Consider the following 19,415-nt stretch of genomic DNA (forward strand, 5'->3'; position numbering starts at 1 on the left):
TAACCCGGCACAAGTTCCTTAGCCCCGATTGCTTAAAAAAAAAAAAAAAAAAAACGCACCACACCAGCCAGGGCTTCTGCACCAAAGCCTTTATTGACAACCGGACGGCCCGGGCCCAGGGCCCAGCGCCTGCTGCCCTTCCCAGCGGACGGAACCACGGCTTCAGGGGCACGGCTGCGGGTTTGGCCACGCTCCGTCATGGACGCTCCGAACGCACTGGGGGCGGGCAGCTGCAACAGAGAGGCCCGGTCAGGGGCCCGGCTTCCCAGGGAGGGGGCCCCGTCAGCGCCCCGCCCGCCTACGCACCTGCTCAGGCCAGCTGCTTCTTCAGCTCCGCCACCACCTGCCCGGGCTCGGGGAACTTCAGCTTTCGGGGGGGACCCTTTTTAATCCCGCTCCAGAGCTCGAGGCCTAGGACACACGAGAGACGCCGGCCTTGGGGCGACCCCCCGGGGACACGCGTCCGCGCCCGGCCTCCCCCCTGGGGGGAAGCTTCACCCGCGAGGTCCCCGCGGGGTGGGGGCGGGGGTGCCGCACTCACGGCTGCCGTCGGGGCGCTGCAGCGTCACCTCGAAGCTGCTCCGGCGGGGCTTGGTGGGGTTCAGCAGCACGGGCAGCTCCGGGCGGGCCAGGCGCAGCGCCTGGCTCACCGCCTCCGCATGGCGTGTGTACACGCGTCAGCTGCGGCTACGGGGAGAACCGAAGCGGTGAGCGGACGGCGCGGGGCCCCAGGCCCTCCCCGGCCCCCGCTCCCTGCCCCCGGCGCCCCTCCCCGCCCCCCCACCGCCGCACCAGTGCTCAATGACCACGCGGGCCTCTCCCGCGCCCGCAACGCCGCCCTGTGCCATTTTCTCCGGCTTCTCGGCTTCCCCGTCTGCCGCCGCGTCCGCCTTGCGCTTCCTCCCGCGAGGAGCCATGGCACGGGCGGGGGGGGGGACAAAGCACGTGGAAATTACCAGCCTGAAGCGCGCGCGGCCCGGCTCCGCGATCCGGCGCTGTGTGCGCAGTCTCCAGCTCCGCTCCCCCGCGCGGAGGGCGGGACTTCCGGGCGCAACCACCCGGGGCCGGGGGAACGGGTTAGTGATGCTCGCGCGGCTGCCGAGATCCGGGGCAAGAGATCGCTCTGAAGGAAGCCCAGGGGGCGGGGCGTATGGGCAGCTCTGCTCCTCCCCCCTCCCTCTCTAAATGGTAGGAGCCCGTCTGTGCACCCCGGTCACGCCGACATCGCCCTCCGCCGTCTTCCAGGCCCCGCCCCCAGCCCCCTACAGCTAACGCTTGAGCGCCGCCAGACGCGTGTAGGCAGCGCCTGGCCTGGGTGCTTTACCCCGCGGCGAGCTCCTCCTCCTGGGGGTCTGCAGGAGTGTCGACCCGTCCCTGGGAGCGCGGCTCTGGGGCAGACACATCGCAGGGTTTTTGCTATCCTCTCCAGCTCATTTTACAGATGAGGAAACTGAAGCCAGCCGGGTCAGGTGACTTGCCCAGGCTCACACAGCTAGTGTCCTGCTTCGAAGGGTGGGCCATCTTGGCCGGCCCCTGGGCCTGGGCCACGCTAGGGCTGCGGGTCATTGCCGTTGCCGGCCGCCCTACATGGCAGGCTTGGCCGGCCCTCCGGCCTGGGCCACCCTGGGGCTGCAGACCATTGCCGTTGCCGGCCTGGGCCACGCCGGGATGTTACCAGAAGCGAGGCCAGTGAGCAAACCTAAGAGCCCGCGATTCTGACCCCCCCCCCCCCCCGCCCCCTACAGCGCATCAGCCGTGGCCCGGCTTTGTTTTCTAGGCTTGTTCTCTTTATTTGCTCGGTATTGGGGTGTGGGTCACAGATTGATTTGGGGGAGAAAGGGGGAAGAAATGAAGTTGATTAAAAAAAAAAGGATATCAATAAAAAATGCCAAGGTAACAACCCTGCCGCCCTGTGTCTTCTTCAGTCCCCTACACACAGACACCGCATCCTCTAGGTTTCCTAGTGTTGGAATTAATTAGCTACCTCCCAGAAAGCAACCTGTACTCCACCTTTCCACACTCCCCTCGGGCAGACCTGCTGTAAGTGGATTTTATAATTAGCATCCAAATCAAAGTTAAGCTTAAACCCTTTACCAAATGTTAAACAGCAATAAGGAAGGCCAAGGATCCTAAAGATCTGTTAGTGGCGCCTCTGACCTGAAACCTGTTTGGTCTGAAGCACTCTCTATTAGCCTTCTGGAAGGAGCCCTGAAACCACAGGATGGCAAAAACACCCACTTCTGGATTAACCCCCAGTCAGCATGAAAAATACTCACATTCAGAAGGAAGCTTCCTTCTTCTAGGATAAAGACCTGGTTTTTTCCCCTAGGTGAAACGTGGGACCAAACTGAGGCTGTGCTAAGGCACAAAGGCCATTCTTTTGTATGCCATGTTAATTCCTCCCCTAACAGCCTTGGGCCCGGTTCCAGGGATATTCCAAATAAGGAATAAATAGAAATACTAAAAGGCAGCAGTCTATTTAGTCTCTCAGTCACAAAAGGGCAGGGCCAGAAAAGGCAACCAGGAAGAAGCAGGGCTTCTATTTGTCCTTCTTGCTTTCTTCATCGGGCTGTGGGTGAGGATCTGCAGACTCAGGTGGCTCCTCAGGGATCACATCTCGGGTCTTGGTCTGCTTCTTGGCACGCTGGTACAGCTCATTCAGGCTGAACTCCCGGATCACATTCTCCTACGGAAAGGAGAGACACATATACAAACACCGATTCAGATTAGATGAGAATTTTTTTTTTTTGCTTTTATTTTTTGGAGGGGTAAGGCAGGGCAATTGGGGTTAAGTGACTTGCCCAAGGTCACATGGCTAGTTTTTGTGTTGTCTGAGACCGAATTTGAACTCAGGTCCTCTCCTCCTGACTCCGAGGCCAGTGCTCTATTCACTGCACCACCTAGCCGACCAGAGAAATTATTATTAAATAACCAGTTAGGGAGAGCCAGGGTTTTTTCCCTTTCTATCTCTTTCTCCACTGGGTCAAGTCAGCAGCTGAAGGACATAGCAGATAAAGAGACTGGATTAACTTTCTTCTCAGTCTGGTTCCTGGCCAAGTGGGAAAGCCCACAGAATTCCACCTAGGCCTGGGTGAGAAGTAGATGCTTAGTCTAGATTACCCCAGGCTAGGGTTTGATCTGGGAGAGAGATCAACCTTGAGTGCCCCAGCCCCACCTTAGAATGGGCGTCCTCATCATAGTATTCATTCTTCTTACAGTTAACTAATCAGTTGATCTTGACCCTCAGGACCACCCACTCTTTTCCAAGGGCAGATAACCCCTGGGAAGTCTTAATCATTGAATGGGTGCTGCCTCAGTCAAACTGAGACCAGTTAAAGATCTTAGCTTGAAAAGGCCAAGGTCTCCCACAGCATCCTGGGCCATCTCCAGTAGTCCAGGTCCATCTCTGGCCACTGGACCCAGATGGCTTCAGAGAAGAAAGTGAGGCTGGTGGCTTTGTACAGCCCTCCCTCACTTAAATCCAATTCACTTGCATGTCATGGTATCATGTCCCTGATGTCATGGTCCTCTCTGAGAACAAAGGACAAACAGCAGCAAGCCCTTGCGTGGGTTCCATGAAGGGTCTTTGGCATTTGAGAGTGCTACTGACCCCTTTTATTATCTGCTAGCATAATTAAATGATTACCCAGAAACTGTTGCTTGAACCCTTTATCTGTCATATAGGTGAAGTCAAGAATCTGTGTTGGGTAGCCCTGCATCCCTTGTATTTGGACACTGCCTAAGGAGAGAGTACTAGAAAGCCTCAAAAACTGTTCTACGTGAAAGCTGTGGGAAACGAGAGAGGCTTATTCCACCTTCCTTGAGTGTTTGGTATAGTTAAGCGTCATAAAGGGAGCAGGCTCTTTCCTCCAGCATCCCTATCACTGCCCTCTTTGAGTACCTCAGAGAAAGTCCAAGAGACAGCTCTACCCTTCTTGTCAATCTGGGGTCTTCGTATCACCTCTTTTCCCCCCTGGAACAGGATCAGGGTGGGAAGCTGTTTGGTGAGAGGGGATGTGCTCACTTTGTACCTAAAAGGGAAGTAAAGGGTTATGTAAGTACATCTCCAAGCATGTTCCTGTTCATTCCTTTGCCTAAGGTACCACATACCTTGTACTGACATCAGGGTAGCGTCCGACGTCCACTTTCCCAAAATTAAGCCCTGTACAGTTGTACCTGACAGGGAGACGTGAACATTAATATACTGAACAAGCCATAAAGAAACAGACCCCAGGGAGGGAGGAACAGTAACAAATGGAAGAAAGGGCCCTGATTTTTCATGCTCAACATATTTCAGTATTCAAGGGTTAAGGATGGAGTAATATATGCATCAGTCAAGGCTTAAAAACAGTGAGTGGGCAGCAGTTTCCATTGTCCCTCCTGGTGTGCTACTCACTTGAGGGAGAGGTCAGCATAGATGGGAGCAAATGACTGGCACTCATTAGACCAATTGGCAAAGAACTCCACGATCCATGTGACACGTTTGTCCCGTTCCAGCTCTTCCTGCCACATACAAGGTAAGTCAGATCTGCCCAGCTGCATGATATAGGTCCCTGAGGAATCTCGGACCCTAGAACCTAGATCCTCCCCCTCTCTGTCATACAGACACATAAACCACATTACACATTCCTGATCCAGCAACACATGCCCAAATACAGATGTCCCTCCTAGCAAAAAGAGAACTGCAAACTTCCCTTCTTTCCCCCCAACACACACCCCTTCCCTGGGATCTCAGAGGGTAGAAAAAATGACAACTCACATCAATTGTCTTGTCATTAAAGTACTTGATGTACTCAGGACCCATGTAGAGGGGAGGTTTGCAAGTCATCAGGAACACTAAACACAGAAATAGAGCATAAAAAAACTAGATCTCCCATGGTGATCTTCCGTCCCTGCCCAACAGTCAGTACATGTGCTCCAAAAATCACCCATGCATTATCCTTTATTAGTTGAGCTTGAGTCAACTGAAAGTGCCAAAGAGTTAAGGAAAAGAATGGGGAATCTGGTGGTCCCAGCCAAGTCCATGCCCAACCTAAAGCAAATCGGCCCATTTCCCCATAGTTAGAACATCCAGAATCCTCACCTATGCAAAGAGTGATGTAGAGCAGCCCCATGCGGATGTCCAGGCGGAAGAAGAGGATGGCATTGGCAACTTTACTGAACATGAAGATGTTGCCTATGTGCTGCTCCACAGTGACTGGAACACAGACGTCACAGGTCAGGCTGGAGCTGAATGGTGCTGCACCACCTTCCCTGCCCCTATGTCCGGGGCAGCTTTAGCCCAGGCTTACAGAGGTTCTTCCACAGGACCTCGGCCCAAGGAGCCTGGCTCTGCCCCCCCACGATGCTCCTCCAATGGAGAAAAGCAAACGGAATGACAACAAGAGCTAAGATGGGCAGAGTCACAGTTGGAGGGGCTTTTAACCCACAGTAAAATCACTGGATCTTCCCCAGCCACTCCCGAGGCAGGCACTTCAGCTATTAATGTCCCCACTGAAAGATGGGGAGACAGGCGAATGACCACCCCCCCCCCAGGCTTCTCAGGAAGGGTGAGGGGCGGGGGCAGGGGGCACACTCACTGGACCTTCGGTTCTTCATCATTACAATGGCACTGAGGAACATGAGTATCTCCACCTCCCTCTGTAAGAGAATCACAGTGCCAGCACATGAAAAACCAAGGCAGCAAACCAAGAGATCCAAACTGAAGGGGACAACAGGAGGAAAACCAATACCATGCAGTACTGTGACATTCCATTAAGTACATATATATTTAAACCAAAATATCTTTCTCCCCTGTATAATGATATGCAGTGATTCTCTGAAGTATGGAAAGAAAAGCAGTACCTTTTCCTGACGCTAATACATAGCTTATCACTGTTTGGTGCTATAAATCCCCTTGGGTGTGGGATGGTGAGGGATCATTATGTTTACAGATTAATCTGTCTCAAAGCACAGGAAAACTGTGAAACTATCCATGCCCATGAACCCGGAGTCAACTCCATCTCCTCACCAAACAAATGTAAATATTCTCCGTCCATATGGAGGCCTTTAACCTAGCAAAAAGCTACCAGCTGGAAACAGCTCTCTGAGCAAGGTGAACATCAGTGATCACTAAACTGCTGACAGTCCATTCAGGATGAATTTGGAAAAACGTACTTTGTACTAAAACACAATCATATTTCATTACAGGTAAGCAAATTATTCTAGCCTTAGGAATAAGAATTTGCCCAGGGCAACTTTATTATCTTGTCTCTTTTAGGAATATCCCTGTCAACAGCAGAACAGTCATTCAGCCTGCTTCAATCCCAATGTAATACAGAGGTAAGCAAATGAACCCAAACCAACATGAATAACAGAAAGAAGGCATGAATTCCACGTATCTGGAATCTGGATTTTCTGCCCCGGTTTTCCATCAGCAGTGAAGGGCAGGGGTGATGAACAGGGCGAGCGAGTCTCAGTGCTTGAAGCAGAAACGAGAGATGTCCATTTCTTATGTGCCTACCATGTGCCAGGCAAAAGGCAGTCTCTGTCCCCAAGGAGCTCAAGGTCTAACAGGGCACCAGAGTTGGAGATCAAGTCTGAGATCAGACAGAACAAGAGAGAGCAGGAAGGAAAAGAGACCAGGAAGAAAGAAGGGGTACAGGGAAGGCAGTGTGGGACAACGGCACCTATTAGACATAGAGTGGACTCTCCTCATTTTACAAATAGGGAAGACATTTCACCTCTGCATGCGGTCTGTAGAAGGCCACAGCTTCAGAGGTGTAAATATCTTGAATGGTTTAGAGCAGAAACAAACATTCATTAAGTGGCTATGAACAAAGCATTGTGATGGGCCCTGGAGGGGTGGAGGAGCTCACAAAGTTTAACTAACTCAAAGTGCTTTGTGGGTCATGGGAAGTAAAGTCTAGGGAAGGAAAGGAAACTAAATCCAGGAGTGGTGAAATGACTTGCCCAAAGTCACACTGACATTAAGTTCCCAAGTACAAAACAGAATACTGCCTGAATTATGGGGCGATGGGGGTGAGGAGGGTAAGGACAGGGAGAGAGCCTTCTGAGAAGGCTTCCTGGAAGAGAAAGCATCAAAGTTGCATTTTAAACAAGTAGGAATTCAAAGAGCAGAGGGGGGAGGGAGAACACCCCAATAAGGAGAACAAAGCAGTATATGCTGTAGGGATGACAGGGAGTGAGAGGCAAAGGTCTAGTTTGGTTGGAGCAAAGTGTACCTGGATGGGGAGTCATATAGCAGCTATAACAGCAGGGTAATACCATGGACTGGAACTCGAAAAAGCAATAGACTGATAAAGGTCTCATTTCTTAGTTATGGAGAGAACAGATTCAAATCTATAAGAATAAGAGTCATTCCTCAAACACCAAATGGTCAAAGGACTGGAACCGGCCTGTTCAGATGAAGGAATGAATCCATGCTATCGTTCAGCTAGCAATAGTTGTATGAAAGAAATGCTCCAAACCACTATTAGAGAAATGAAAATTACAACAACTCAAAGGTTCTACCTCAGTCATCAGATTGACAAAAGTGGCCCCTCAAAATAACAAATACTGTAGGCCTGTAGGGAAAAAAGGCAAAATGCACGGGTTGAGGGAACTATGAACTGGTCCAGCCATCCTGGAAAGTCATTTGGAACTATGTCCATAGAACTATTAAACTGTTCATATATACATTTTGACTTAGCAATATCACTACTGTGTCTCAATGGGAGGGAAGAGGAAAAGGATCCACACCTAAAAAAATATTTATAGCAGCTCTCTTTGCCATAGCAAAGAAGTTGCAGCTTAAGAGGTGTCCCTCAACTGGAGAATGGCTGAACAAATGATGCTACATCAATGTGACAGAATGCTAGTGTGCGAATGATGATGGTGACAGTTTCAGAGAAACCTAAGAAGACCTGCATGAACTGATGAAGAAAGAAGTCAGCAGAACCAGGAGACAATTATCAATAATAGCAACACTGGAAAGAGAAACAGCTTCAAAAGACTTAGGGATTCTGATCAATGCAGTGACCAAGCACAACTGCAGAGAATTCTTGATGAAACACGCTGCCACATCCTGACAGAGGGGACACTCAGAGTGAAGAATGAGACAATTTATTTGGTCATGGTCAACGTGGGATTGTTTTGCGTGACTACACGTTTGTAACACAGGCTGTTTTCTTTTTCTTCCTCGTGGAGGTGGGATATGGAACAGGGGATTGAAGTTGAAAGAAAGATACATTTCTGTTGACTGAAAAACAAAATTTAATTTAAAGAAAGGGCAAAAGGGAAGGTTTTTTTTCAGCTGGCATAACATAACTCAATCTCTGGGCAAATACATTATACAGTGGTATAAAGGACATACTGGAGAAAGAAGGATGGATGCAGAAAAACCTTCCAGGAAGTCATGGCAATACTTCAAGAGGATGATAAAGAACTAGGATGATCAGGCCATGGGAGCCGAGACAAAAGGTGGAGAGGAGGAATGTCATGTATTCCCAGGAGTGCAAGAACCCTTATTCACCTTTGTGGTCTCACACGAAGGTTGAGGAAAGCTTTGTAACAGAAATGGCACAAAGGTGAGTGTTCTAATTTATCATTATTGCATCAAGGATTCACCTATTAGAAGCCCTTATTAATCTCTGTCTCCTTTAGGATGGGATGTGCTGTGCACACAACAGGCACTTAATACAACGCGATTGACTAGGAAGAGCTCTGGACTCAGCAGTCCAAGACTCCAGGCCTGCATTCCATCTTCACTATTTGCTAACTTTCTGACATTTGTCAAGTTGCTTCCCTCCTTGTGCCTCAGTTTCCCCAGCTGTGAATGAGAGATGGGCCTAGATGAATCTCCAGGCTCCCTCCAATCGTTAAGGTTCGTTAGACTGTAGTTAGGGGCGAAGAGTCTAGCGCTGGCTGAAGAGGGCGGGGGGCGCGTTCCAAGGACACAGCCCAACTGGTTTGGTGAAAAGACCAAAGGCTTTGGGGTCGAGATCAATGACCTGGGAAAAGACACAGCAACTCAAAGGCCAACGATAATGAATTACCAGCGGCCCTCCCAGAGTCCTGGCAGGACAAGGGGGAATGTCAGGAAGGGAGGTTTCTGGGATCTTTTTTCACGAGAGCTGGTGGGAGGGGGGGAGTGAGAAGCTGCATGACTGAGCACAGGAGGCACAGGCCTTCGGTTCCGCCCGGACCATCACCTCTCCCCCAAAGCTCCCTGAGGGCCTGATCCCCCAGCTTGGGCCCGCGAGGAAGCCTCGTCCTGGCGCGATGGCGCGGGCCGCCAAGGTCACCGGCGGGACGGGGATCCCCCCCCCCCCCCCCCCCGGCCCTTCGCCGACCCCGGGACCAGCTCCTCCGCTCACCCAGTCAAAGTCGCAGGGGTTGCCGTCCTCGCGCTGCGTGGGGAGACCGAGGCAGACCGGAGGCAGCTTCCTCACGAGCAGGAAGGCGGCCGACAAGAGCGCCGAGAGCAGGTAGTACGGCTTGGCCAGCCACCGCGAGAGCCGCGGCACCGAGTACAGCAGTGCCAGCAGCGGAGCCAGCACCGCCATCTTCCCTCCCCAGAAGCAGCGGCCGCCGTCGCCGCCGTCGCCGTTGCAAGCAGCTCAGCCAAAGTACCGGCCGGACGCCGAACGGATTCCTCGACCTCCGGCCATCCGGGCCTCCCAATTGGGTCGTGCCTCTGTCGCTCCGCAACCTGCGCCAGGAGCTGAATTATGATTAGACGAGGCTGAAAGAACGGCCTTTCTGAAAGGCTGGCCTCTCACGGTTTCCCTATGTGATTGGATGCTGTGAACGCGGTAGGCGGGGAGATAGGCGGTCTCTGGTCACCGAGCTACACTTCCTTCTATGTCATCTTCGAGCGACGGAAGTTCTTCGGCCAGTGGAGCAAGACGCATCCAATAAATAGAGGCTCTAGGAAGAGGAGGGCGGTGCTGCGCGACAGTATTGCCCAATGAGAGGCCGCGGCGGTGCCAGACTCCGAGTGGGCGGAGGCAGCAGCGGTAGCAGCAGCGGCGGCGGCGGCAGAGCGGTCGACGCGATGGAAAACTTCACAGCGCTTTTCGGTGCCCAGACTGAGCCGCCGCCGCCGCCACCAGCCGCGCTGGGCTTTGGGCCGGGGAAGCCTCCCCCTCCGCCGCCTCCTCCCCCGGGTGGAGGCCCCGGAACGGTCCCGCCGCCCGCCGCGGCCCCAGCTCCTCCTGGAGCTGACAAGGCCGCAGCTGGGTGCGGGCCCTTCTACCTGATGCGGGAGCTCCCAGGTGAGTACGGATGCTCTTGGAAACCAGCCAATCAGCTCCTAGGGAGGGCGTGAAGGTTGGGGCCGTGGGCCAATGAGCGGAAGCGACAAATAATGGGCCAAAGGGGGCGGGGACGTGTGGGTATTTCTGGAAGGCAGAGAGCCGAGGGGGGTGGGACCGAGGAAGCGGCCAGCCAATGAGCGGGCTTGAGGCTCGGCCGGCTCGTGGAGTCTGGAGGCCCTGGGTTCTAAACTTCCTTAGGACTTTTTTTTTTTTTTTGCCGGCGCCCCTGCCCCGGCGCGGAGCTCAGATCTTGCGCGTCACTCAGCCTTTGCTGCCTCAGTGTCTGCAAAATGGACTTAGTAGCCCCTACCCTGCCAGGTCGTGTCTTTGTAAGGTGCAGCCCCGGACGTTCTCCGGAGCCTCCCGAGCGAGCCCCCCACATCCCGGCCCAGGTCTCCGGGGCAGAGCTGACCGCAGCGGGCACGCGGACCGCGGGTCAGGAAGGCTGCAGGGCCCGGCCTCGCCCCAGACCGAGCCTGGCCTGGGCAGGAGGTTCTCCCACGCGCGCCGGGAGCCTCCGGAGCCGCTGGAGGGGATGGTTACGGGCCGGGCCTCAACTGAGCCTCGGGCCTGTGGGGAGCGCCTGGGGCTCTAGGAAGCGTGGAATTCACTCCCCAAATCTAAACCCTGGACTGGACTGCTCCGTGGTCGTTTAGAGTGATGTTTCAGGGGGAGGGTGAGGAATTCTGTTTTAGAGACGTTGAGTTTGCCAAGATATTACCAGATAAATAAAACAGCGCGGGCTGTTCCCCGGCAGAGAAGCGGTAAAAGAATACGACCAGTTTTCAGAAGCATTTTAAGTGTGAACAACCCCAGGAAACAGTGCACACCTTCTGCCCGCGAACTGGCCAAGATGACCAAGGTAGCCCGCTAGTGCATTGTTGGGGGAGCTGCAGGTCAGCACAGCTAAGCCTTTCGGATGGAGGGACTGTATGACCCAGAGACTCTGTTACCAGGTGTAGGGCTATGGAAAGGAAGAAAGGCCCGTATATAATACCAAAATGTTTCTCATTTTTGTGATAGTAAAGAACTGGAAACAAATAGATGCCCATTGATTGAGGAAATGCCTGCATAGAACATGGCACAGGAATGTACCACAATTAGTAGACTATTACTGTGATATAAGAAGTTATGAATAAGATAAAAACAGAGAAGCATGGAAAGATCTAAACGAACTAGTGCCTACTGAAGCAAGCAGAACCAAGGAAACAAATGCACACACAGTCACCTCAGCAATGCAGACAGAAAGCACTGAGACCAAAAAAATCGAAAGTGATGGTGCAAAGTCATCGAGAACAGGCGTGGAAGAAGAGATGGGAAAAAGACCCTGCCCCCCTCCCTTTGTGGAGGTCCACAGATGTAGACTGTACATATTTTCAGACTTTTTAATTTATTGATCGATTGTGTACATTTTTTTCCTCTTATTCTTAAATTCTTTTTCTTTTCCTTTAAAAAATGCTCTTTGTTAACTGGGGGAGGAAGGAAAATAATGGTGACATTTAAAAGGGAAGGAAATGGAATTAACATTTATATAGTGCCTACTATATGGCAGGTACTATTCTAAGCCCTTTTTAAAAATAATTATTATCCCATTTGATCTTACCAATAACTCTGGGGGAGATGCTGTTCTTACCCTCATATTACAGTTGACAAAACTGAAGCAGATAAAGGTTAAGTGACTTGCCCAGGGTCACACAGCTAGTAAGTGTCTGAAGCTGGCTTCGAACTATTGACTCCAGGCCCAGCACTCTATCCACTGTACCATCAACTGTGATCAATCAAAACTTATTTTTATTTTTAAAAATTAGAAAAAAAAATGTTGAGCTTGAGTTGACTGGAAAAAACAAATAGAATTTTCTCACGGGAAATTGGAGGTATAGAATTGGAGTTTGAAAAAGAAATGAGGATTGGAGATGAAGGTGTGCCCATCCTCCTCAGAGGCAATACTGGAAGCAAGAGAATGGATGGATGAGATTACCAAGGAAAAAAGTGAAGAGGAGAGGGCCTGAACCTGAACCCTGTGATGTGAATCCCATGAATCACACTGAGTACGTGAATAGAGGACCATCAAAAAGATTGAGCAGAGAAATAGGAAGAGGACTAGGGTTATGTAGCAGTCCAGAGGCCAAGAGGAGGATCCTGAAGGTTACACCAATATCAAGAGCTTCAGAAAAGTCAAGGCGGATTTCATACTATCTCAGAGAAGGGACTCAGAGGCCATGTTGGCTAACCCATGCCTGAACAGTGATCCATTTTCAAGTATCCCTTGGTTGCTGCTGAATCATTTTTCAGCCACGTCCTATTCTTTGTGTTTTGCCATTTCCTTCTCCAGCTCATTTTATAGATGAGCAACTGAGGCAAACAAGGTTAAGTGACATACCCAGGGTCATAGAGCTGTTGTGTTAAGTGGCTGAGGGCTAATTTGAACTCAGGAAGAGGAGTCTTCCTGATTCCAAACCCAGCACTCTATCCATTTTGCCTCCCAGCTGCCCCCAAGTATGCCTGAGGAAGGGCTGTTATTCAGCATACAGTGTTTCCGGTGGCGTGTTCCACTGTTAGGTGATTAAGAGGTCACCCAAGAGCTTTGAAAGAACCCAAGTCAATATGTAGCACTGACCACAAAGAATTGCCCTGTGAATTTTAAGAATTAGAGACAACAGGTGAGGACCATGACATTGTTTGGCCTTAAAAGGAGGGAGAAAACTACCAAGAGGGATTGGGAATAAATGATGCCTGTAAACTAACTTAATAATCTCTAATGAAAGGCCTGTGTGGTGGATGTGCTCCTTATTCATCTGTGCCATTCTTGTAGAGCTAATAATTGAGACTTTTTCATGGTATCATTTTATCAGGCTTCTAACAAGCTAGCCCCAGTGGACGCAGAGATCAGGCAGAGATGGCGCTGTAGAAAGAGCGCTTTGGACACCCGGAACTGGCTGTCCTCTTAAACTCCACATGTCTCGAATGGAATTCATGGCCTTTGCCCCCAGTCCTTCTCCTTTGTCCTACTTCCTCCCAGTCACCCTGGCTCATAACCCAGGTATCATCCTGGACTTCTCACTCTCTCTCACTCCATCTATCCAGTCAGTTGCCAGGCCTGTCAGAATTCCCTTCATAATACCTCTCCTGTCACCCTCCTGATTCACGCCCTTATCATCCCAGCCCTGGCCTACTACAGTAGCTGTTGGTGGGTCTGTCTGCCACATGTCAACCCACTACAGACCACATTCTACTCAGGTGTCAGAAAGTGAGCTTCCTAAAGCACAGGGCTAACCATGTCACCCCCACTCAGTGATAGCCAGTATTTCTGTTACCTCTAGGATGAAATGTCAGAACCTCTGTGTTTTAAAGCCCTTCATAACTTGCATAGCCCCCCCTCCCCCCCAGCCTTTCCAGGGGCTGTGACTTAAGGTCAGAACCTGCATCGGTGACTGCAAAGACCAGAAAACCATGATGCAGTGATCTTTTTATAACACAAGAGCACCTGGTGCTGAGTGATAACAAGCAGGCAATAAATTAGAAGTCAGGCATTCCCACCGCAAACTGAGGGACAGCTAACTAGGTGAAGGCATTTGTTGTTTCTTGGTCAGTGAATAAGAAGCTGAAAGTTCCTCAGGAAGTAAATCTAGAGAACCTTGAGTCCATATCCCATTGCTAAGTGCAGCTAACTGTTCAGAAAACCTTACTTGTTTTAGTGGGTTGTCCTTAGTACATTCAGAATAGAGGTTATTCTAGAGGTTTCTCAATTAGAATAAAGAGCTGCACAGAATGGTTAGTGGGAGAGTGGACGTTTCCGTGTTGTTAACATTGAAGGTCACAGCCCAGGGGGAGCTGCGTGCAATCCCCGGACTATTGGAGATTCAGCCTTCCTGTCTTTTCCCCATTCCCCATCTGTCCAGCTCTCTTATCGATTTCTTCTCGTGTGTCTTTCCATCTGTCCCTCCTTTCTTCCTGCCCCCACTGGAATCAGGCCATAACATGGAACTAGTTGGAAGTTCCCATGAATATAAAGGCATTTTTATGTTTTTTTTAAATGTCTGCCATATTTAGGATTGTATCATTTGAGAGTTAGGACAGAAGAGTTTGCCTAGTCCAGGAGTGGGGAACCTGCAGCCTCAAGGTCAGATATGGCACCCTAGGTCCTCAGGTGTGGCCCTTTGAATCCAAACTTCACAGAACAAATCCCCTTAATAAGAGGAAACCTAGAGGACCACATGTGGCCTGGAAGCTGCAGGTTCTCGGCCCCTGGCCTAGTCTAAGCCTTATTTATTGAAGAAACTGAGGCAAAGAGGGGCACGTGACTTCATGTTAGTTCACATGGCCCTAGTTGGTGATGGAGCGAGCACTCATTTCTAATCTCATTCTGATGCTTGATGTTCTTGGTCTCTGGGCGAGTTCAGTGTTTTCTGTTTCTCTTAAGGAAGCAAACAAGGGAGCAGTGAGCTGCCTGGCAGCAGCAAGCCCTGAATCCTCTTCCCTTCCCCTTTCTCTGCAGGCAGCACAGAACTGACAGGCAGCACCAATCTGATCACACACTACAACCTGGAACATGCCTACAATAAATTCTGTGGGAAGAAGGTGAAGGAGAAGCTGAGTAATTTTCTGCCAGACCTTCCGGGGATGATCGACCTCCCTGGCTCCCATGACAACAGCGGCCTCCGTTCTCTCATCGAGAAGCCTCCCATCCTTGGGGGCTCTTTCAACCCCATCACGGGCACCATGTTGGCTGGCTTCCGCCTGCATGCCGGCCCGGTGAGTGCCGCTGCCTTGGGCCAAGGGGAGGGGGACTGGGCGTGGAGGCCACAGCCTCCACCTCTACTCATGGCACCTCTGGGCCCTTCTTCCAGCTGCCAGAGCAGTGTCGACTGATGCACATCCAGCCCCCCAAGAAGAAGAATAAGCACAAGCACAAACAGAGTCGTACCCAGGACCCTGTTCCCCCAGGTAAGAAGCTGACCCTGAAGACCAGAAAGCTTTCTCATCTTCTGCATCTGCTTCTGGCTGCCCTCAGGCAGTCTGAAAACAGTAGGCACTCACATTCCTCCAGCACTGTCCTCACAGAATCCCTGGAAGGTAGCTAGGGCAAGGATTGTAATCCCCATTTTATAGCTGAGGAAACAGGCCCAGAGAAGGGAAGTGACTTGCCCAAGGCCACACAGCTAGGACGTCTCTGAGCTGGGATTTGAACCCAGGTTTCCTGATTCCAAGTCTAGGGCTTTTTTCACTGTACCACGCTGGCCATTCTCTTAACACAAAGCTCCTGCTGAGTCCCACTTTTATACTTCAGGAAGAACCAGTACCCTGGGGGGGACTTGACACTGAGTCCCTGGTAGAGCCTGAGACCCCCTTTCAAGCCACTTGGAAAATAACAGTTGTCCTTGACTCAGTTTTCATGTTGGCTTTTGAGTTCATAAGCAGTAGGAACTCTACAGGTGATACTGTCTCCTATAGAAACTCCATCCGATTCGGATCACAAGAAAAAGAAAAAGAAAAAGGAAGAAGATCCTGAGCGGAAAAGGAAGAAGAAAGAAAAGAAGAAGAAGAAGGTAGGATAGTGGTCTCTTCCTGTGACCCAGTGAGCTCCTGTGTATCTTGTTTTTATCTTAAGGCGAATCCAAGCCCTTTCCCTCAGGTGGTGGACTTGCGGACGGAACCCCATGGGATCGTAGGCCAGTCACATTGTGTAGGGCTTTAAGGGTTACCAAACGCCTTTCTCACAACAGCCCTGGCACCCAAGTATTACAAGTATTATTGATTGTACCCATTTTACAGTTGAGGAAACTCCCTCCAGCGACTGCTGCAGACCTCGTCTCTCAAGTCTCCTGTAACTCCTCCTTCCCCACTCACTCTCAGCAGAAGACTTTGTGTCCTCCTTTACTGAGAAAGCAAAGGCAGTCTGTCCTGAGCTCCTTCTTTGCTACCTCAGAGCCCTACTACAGTCCGCCGCCTCTTCCTTTGCTCTAGTCTCCACCAGAGACAGACCTTCTCTTTGCCAAGGCTGCCCCCTCCTTGTGTCCTGAACCCATCACGGATCTCTCCTGGGAGCTTCATTCCTTCAGTTACCTTCTGTCTCTCTTCCTCATCTTCAGTGTCTCCTTGCTGTTCCTCTGTTTCCCAGAAATAGGCCCAGGTCTTCCTCAGCCTTAGAAAACCTTCACTTGATTGGCTCAGCCTGTATCTCTCTTCCCTTTCACAACCAAATACCTAGAAAAGGTCATCTTCATTCAGGCTTGACTTCCTCCCACTCACTTCCCAATCCTTCTGATGCCACCACTCAATTAAAGCAGCTCTCTTCTAGGTTACCAGTTATCTCTCTGATGGCCTCCACCCAGTCCATGTCCTTGACCACTCTGCGGCTTTCAACACTCGGCTGTTCCCTCTTCCTTGATATTCTCTCCCCTGTGGGTTTTCCTGCCATTGCTCTCTCCTGGTTTTCCTTCTACCTGCTTAGCTAGTCCTTCTCAGCCTCTTTTGCTGGACCATGCATGCCCCACTGCACCTCAAAGGCCCCTTTTCTCTTTCCATCCTCTTTGTCAGTGATCTCTTCAGCTGCCTTGGGTTCAGTGAGCATCCTGAGGGAAATCCACATGTCCAGCCGTAATGTGTCTCTTGAGCCCCAGGCCCGCCATCTCTGCCTGGATGTCCCATCAGCACCTCCAGCTCAGCAGCTCAGTCATCTTCCTTGCTTGTGCACTCTGCTCTGTTTGCTGGTGCTGGCTCTACCATGCTTGTAGCCGCCCGGTCTGTTCTTCTTGGCTCTACCTTCTCCGCCCTCACATCCAGAAATCTTCAGGTCGCCTCCACATCTCTCCCATCCATCCCTTCTCTCTACTCATATGGTCACGACCTGAGTGCAGGACCCCATTGCCTCTTGTCTCAAATGACTGCTTTCCCAGCTTCTCTCCTCTCTTCACCATCTTCCTCAGCTGCCATGATAGTTTTAATTCACAGGCAGGTCCATATCACACATCGAATTCCTTGACCAGAAACCTTCTTCAGTATATTTCCTGAGATAAGACAAACTTCTCAGCTTGGCATCGATGGGCCTTGACAGTCTGGTGGCGGCCTACCTTTGCAGCTTTATTTCCTGGCATTCCCCTTCACACAGTCTACTTTTGAGTCTAATTGGCCTTGCAGTTTCCCAAACTCAGCATTTCTTTCTGACTGTGGTGCCTTTGCCCAGTCTGGCCACGCCTAGAATCAGCTCCTTCCCACCCCCAGCTTTGAGAATCTTTAGTTTCCTTCAAGGCTTAACTTAGGTACCACCTCCTCCAGGAAGCTCCTTCTCATCAGCTGTTAGTGCTGTCTCCATCTTCCAATCCTGTTGTATTTCTTCCCATTCCTGGTAGAATGGAAGCTCCTTGAGGGCAGAGCTTTTCTTTCTGTGTTTATATTTCCAGCATCTAGCAGACACCTGAAACATAGTAGGCCCGTGTGCTTGTGAGGTGAAGTGAGGCTTAGAGGTGAGGTGAGGCCACAGGATTACACGAGCTAGTGAGTGGCCAAGCTGAGTGAGACATAGACGCAGCTTTGCTGATTCCCAGGCCAGGCCTTATTCCACTCTACCCCACCATGTCTCTATTTAGCCTTTTGCCTACTTCTATAAGGTAGGACAAGACAGGTTGTATAGTTCACTACCTGTGGTGAGCTCCCTAGAATCAAAATGGTTTCCCTCCATTTGCTTTTGTTTTTTCCCCAGAACCGACACAGTCCAGAGCACCCCGGTATGGGCAGCTCCCAGGCCAGCAGCAGCAGTAGCCTGCGTTAACAAGACCGTTGGACGACACACAGGCCAGGGGAGATCTTTTCTCCTACACTGAACTTGCCAACAGAAGCAGCCTTGGAGGCTAGAGGACATACTGCCCTTGGAGCATTCCCCTGTGATTGGGGGAAAATGCAGGCCAGGCCAGTTCTGGCTGGGGGCAAGTGAGGTGGATTCACTTGGGGTGAGAAGGGCAGTGCCTTTGTAAAGCACAGCCCAGTCAGCTGTCCCAGTGGAGCCACTTTTCCCTTCCCAAGGAGCCTTCTCTCCATGTCTTTTTGTACAGTTTGTCTGCTTTGAGATTTGGATTGGTTTATTAGGGCTTGGTTTCTTTTTTAAAGATTCATATTGTACCAAACTGGTTGAGTTGTGACACTTGGGTGTTGGGAACAATGAGATCCTTTCCTTGAGGGACAGGGCTGAGGATGCTGCTGTTCTACTAGAGTTGATCCTTGCCGCATTTCTGGGAGCAGCCAGAGGGAGCTTCATTGAGAACAGGGGCCGACATTGGGTCAGTTTCCTACGAAGAGCTACCCAAGTGTTGGAATGCAACCCCATATGGGATGCCGGGAGGGGTGACCAATGCACTGACATTGCGAAGCCTACCACATTCCCACTGTCTAATGGGAAACTGAGGGCAAGGGTATCGTTTGCACTGCTAGCTGGCATCTTGCAAAGGACTGAAGAAAAGGTTATCTTTCCTCCCAATTAAATGATGAGCCTGGGCCCCCAAATGATGATAGAGACAGATTCGAGGAGGTTGTCTGATGTCCCAGAGCTAGGGAGGACACAAAAACAATCTTCTAGTTCAACCTGAGCTAGCTGCCATAGCCCCCAGCAGTTCCAGTAAAAAACTAGTATCAGCTTTTAACCAGGATGGTTCCTGGATCTGAGCTTTTGGGGAAAACCTTCAGCAAAGGTTAGGTGCTTACCTTCTCTCCTTAAATCTGTTTCCATTTCTCAAGTTAAAACCAGCAGATGGCTGACTTCCCCAGGTTTTATAGTGTAGAGCAGTCAAGCTAGGAAAGGAAGTTAGCTGGTGGTGGCCTCTGGGGCCCTGCAGTCATGTCACCAAGCCACAGAGGGCAGCTGTAGTTCTCTCCCAGTGCCAGCAGGTGGCACCTGGCCCCACTTGACACTGGATAAGGGTGGTAATGGCCCTGCTTAGGTGCTGGCAGCTACTGCCTTAACAAAAGCAAAAAAAAAAACCCAAAAACTAAAACCCTAAAACCTGGACCCTGATCTCTCCCTTGACTCAGACCATGGTATATGGCTTGCCCTGGCTCTGACTCTCCAGGCTGAACTCTTCCAGCTCAGCCATAGTCAACCTAATTAAGAAACCTGAATACCCACCT

The 19,415-nt window shown here is 50.9% G+C and overlaps 3 protein-coding genes across 6 annotated transcripts; 1 reads left to right on the top strand and 2 right to left on the bottom strand.

Annotated features, from left to right (window-relative positions):
• Window positions 1–74: 74 nt before the first annotated feature.
• Window positions 75–927, bottom strand: SELENOH (selenoprotein H). Its single transcript, XM_069107679.1, has 4 exons — window positions 793–927; window positions 542–687; window positions 307–411; window positions 75–230 (listed from the first exon to the last, which is right to left on the bottom strand). The coding sequence occupies exons 1-3, from the start codon at window positions 915–917 to the stop codon at window positions 311–313; spliced, it is 372 nt and encodes a 123-aa protein (XP_068963780.1). The 5' UTR covers window positions 918–927; the 3' UTR covers window positions 75–230; window positions 307–310.
• TMX2 (thioredoxin related transmembrane protein 2) lies at window positions 75–9,800 on the bottom strand. 4 transcript variants are annotated; one of them, XM_069107674.1, is made up of 11 exons: window positions 9,357–9,800; window positions 5,580–5,640; window positions 5,084–5,197; window positions 4,760–4,836; window positions 4,397–4,503; window positions 4,111–4,176; window positions 3,902–4,031; window positions 957–2,686; window positions 570–687; window positions 307–411; window positions 75–230 (listed from the first exon to the last, which is right to left on the bottom strand). In XM_069107674.1, exons 1-8 carry the CDS (start codon window positions 9,543–9,545, stop codon window positions 2,540–2,542), a joined length of 891 nt encoding a protein of 296 aa, XP_068963775.1. In that variant the 5' UTR covers window positions 9,546–9,800; the 3' UTR covers window positions 75–230; window positions 307–411; window positions 570–687; window positions 957–2,539. The 4 variants fall into 4 exon arrangements, with proteins under 4 accessions (XP_068963775.1, XP_068963777.1, XP_068963776.1 ...); XM_069107676.1 differs by lacking the exon at window positions 570–687; XM_069107675.1 differs by lacking the exon at window positions 570–687 and having other exon boundaries at window positions 793–2,686.
• A 145-nt stretch (window positions 9,801–9,945) lies between these two features.
• MED19 (mediator complex subunit 19) lies at window positions 9,946–18,418 on the top strand. The gene is made up of 5 exons (XM_069107678.1): window positions 9,946–10,256; window positions 14,794–15,050; window positions 15,146–15,242; window positions 15,750–15,844; window positions 17,998–18,418. The coding sequence occupies exons 1-5, from the start codon at window positions 9,950–9,952 to the stop codon at window positions 18,064–18,066; spliced, it is 825 nt and encodes a 274-aa protein (XP_068963779.1). The 5' UTR covers window positions 9,946–9,949; the 3' UTR covers window positions 18,067–18,418.
• The last annotated feature ends 997 nt before the right edge of the window (window positions 18,419–19,415 follow it).

This window comes from Petaurus breviceps, unplaced genomic scaffold (genome assembly GCF_028583685.1).
Source record: "Petaurus breviceps papuanus isolate PSGF00001 unplaced genomic scaffold, PetGlider_PUasm1.0 90195, whole genome shotgun sequence".
NCBI classification, from domain to species: Eukaryota; Metazoa; Chordata; class Mammalia; order Diprotodontia; family Petauridae; genus Petaurus; species Petaurus breviceps.

Bases quoted from the DNA above. Each gene is read 5' to 3' on its own strand.
- MED19 (XM_069107678.1), top strand. From the start codon at position 9,950: ATGAGAGGCCGCGGCGGTGCCAGACTCCGAGTGGGCGGAGGCAGCAGC. The intron at 15,051-15,145 runs GTGAGTGCCGCT...CCCTTCTTCCAG, and splicing joins TCCGCCTGCATGCCGGCCCG to CTGCCAGAGCAGTGTCGACT. The intron at 15,845-17,997 runs GTAGGATAGTGG...TTTTTTCCCCAG, and splicing joins AAGAAAAGAAGAAGAAGAAG to AACCGACACAGTCCAGAGCA.
- TMX2 (XM_069107676.1), bottom strand. From the start codon at position 9,545: ATGGCGGTGCTGGCTCCGCTGCTGGCACTGCTGTACTCGGTGCCGCGG. The intron at 4,504-4,759 runs GTGAGTTGTCAT...TGTATGTGGCAG, and splicing joins TTAATGACAAGACAATTGAT to GAAGAGCTGGAACGGGACAA. The intron at 4,032-4,110 runs GTATGTGGTACC...CTTCCCTTTTAG, and splicing joins TACCCTGATGTCAGTACAAG to GTACAAAGTGAGCACATCCC.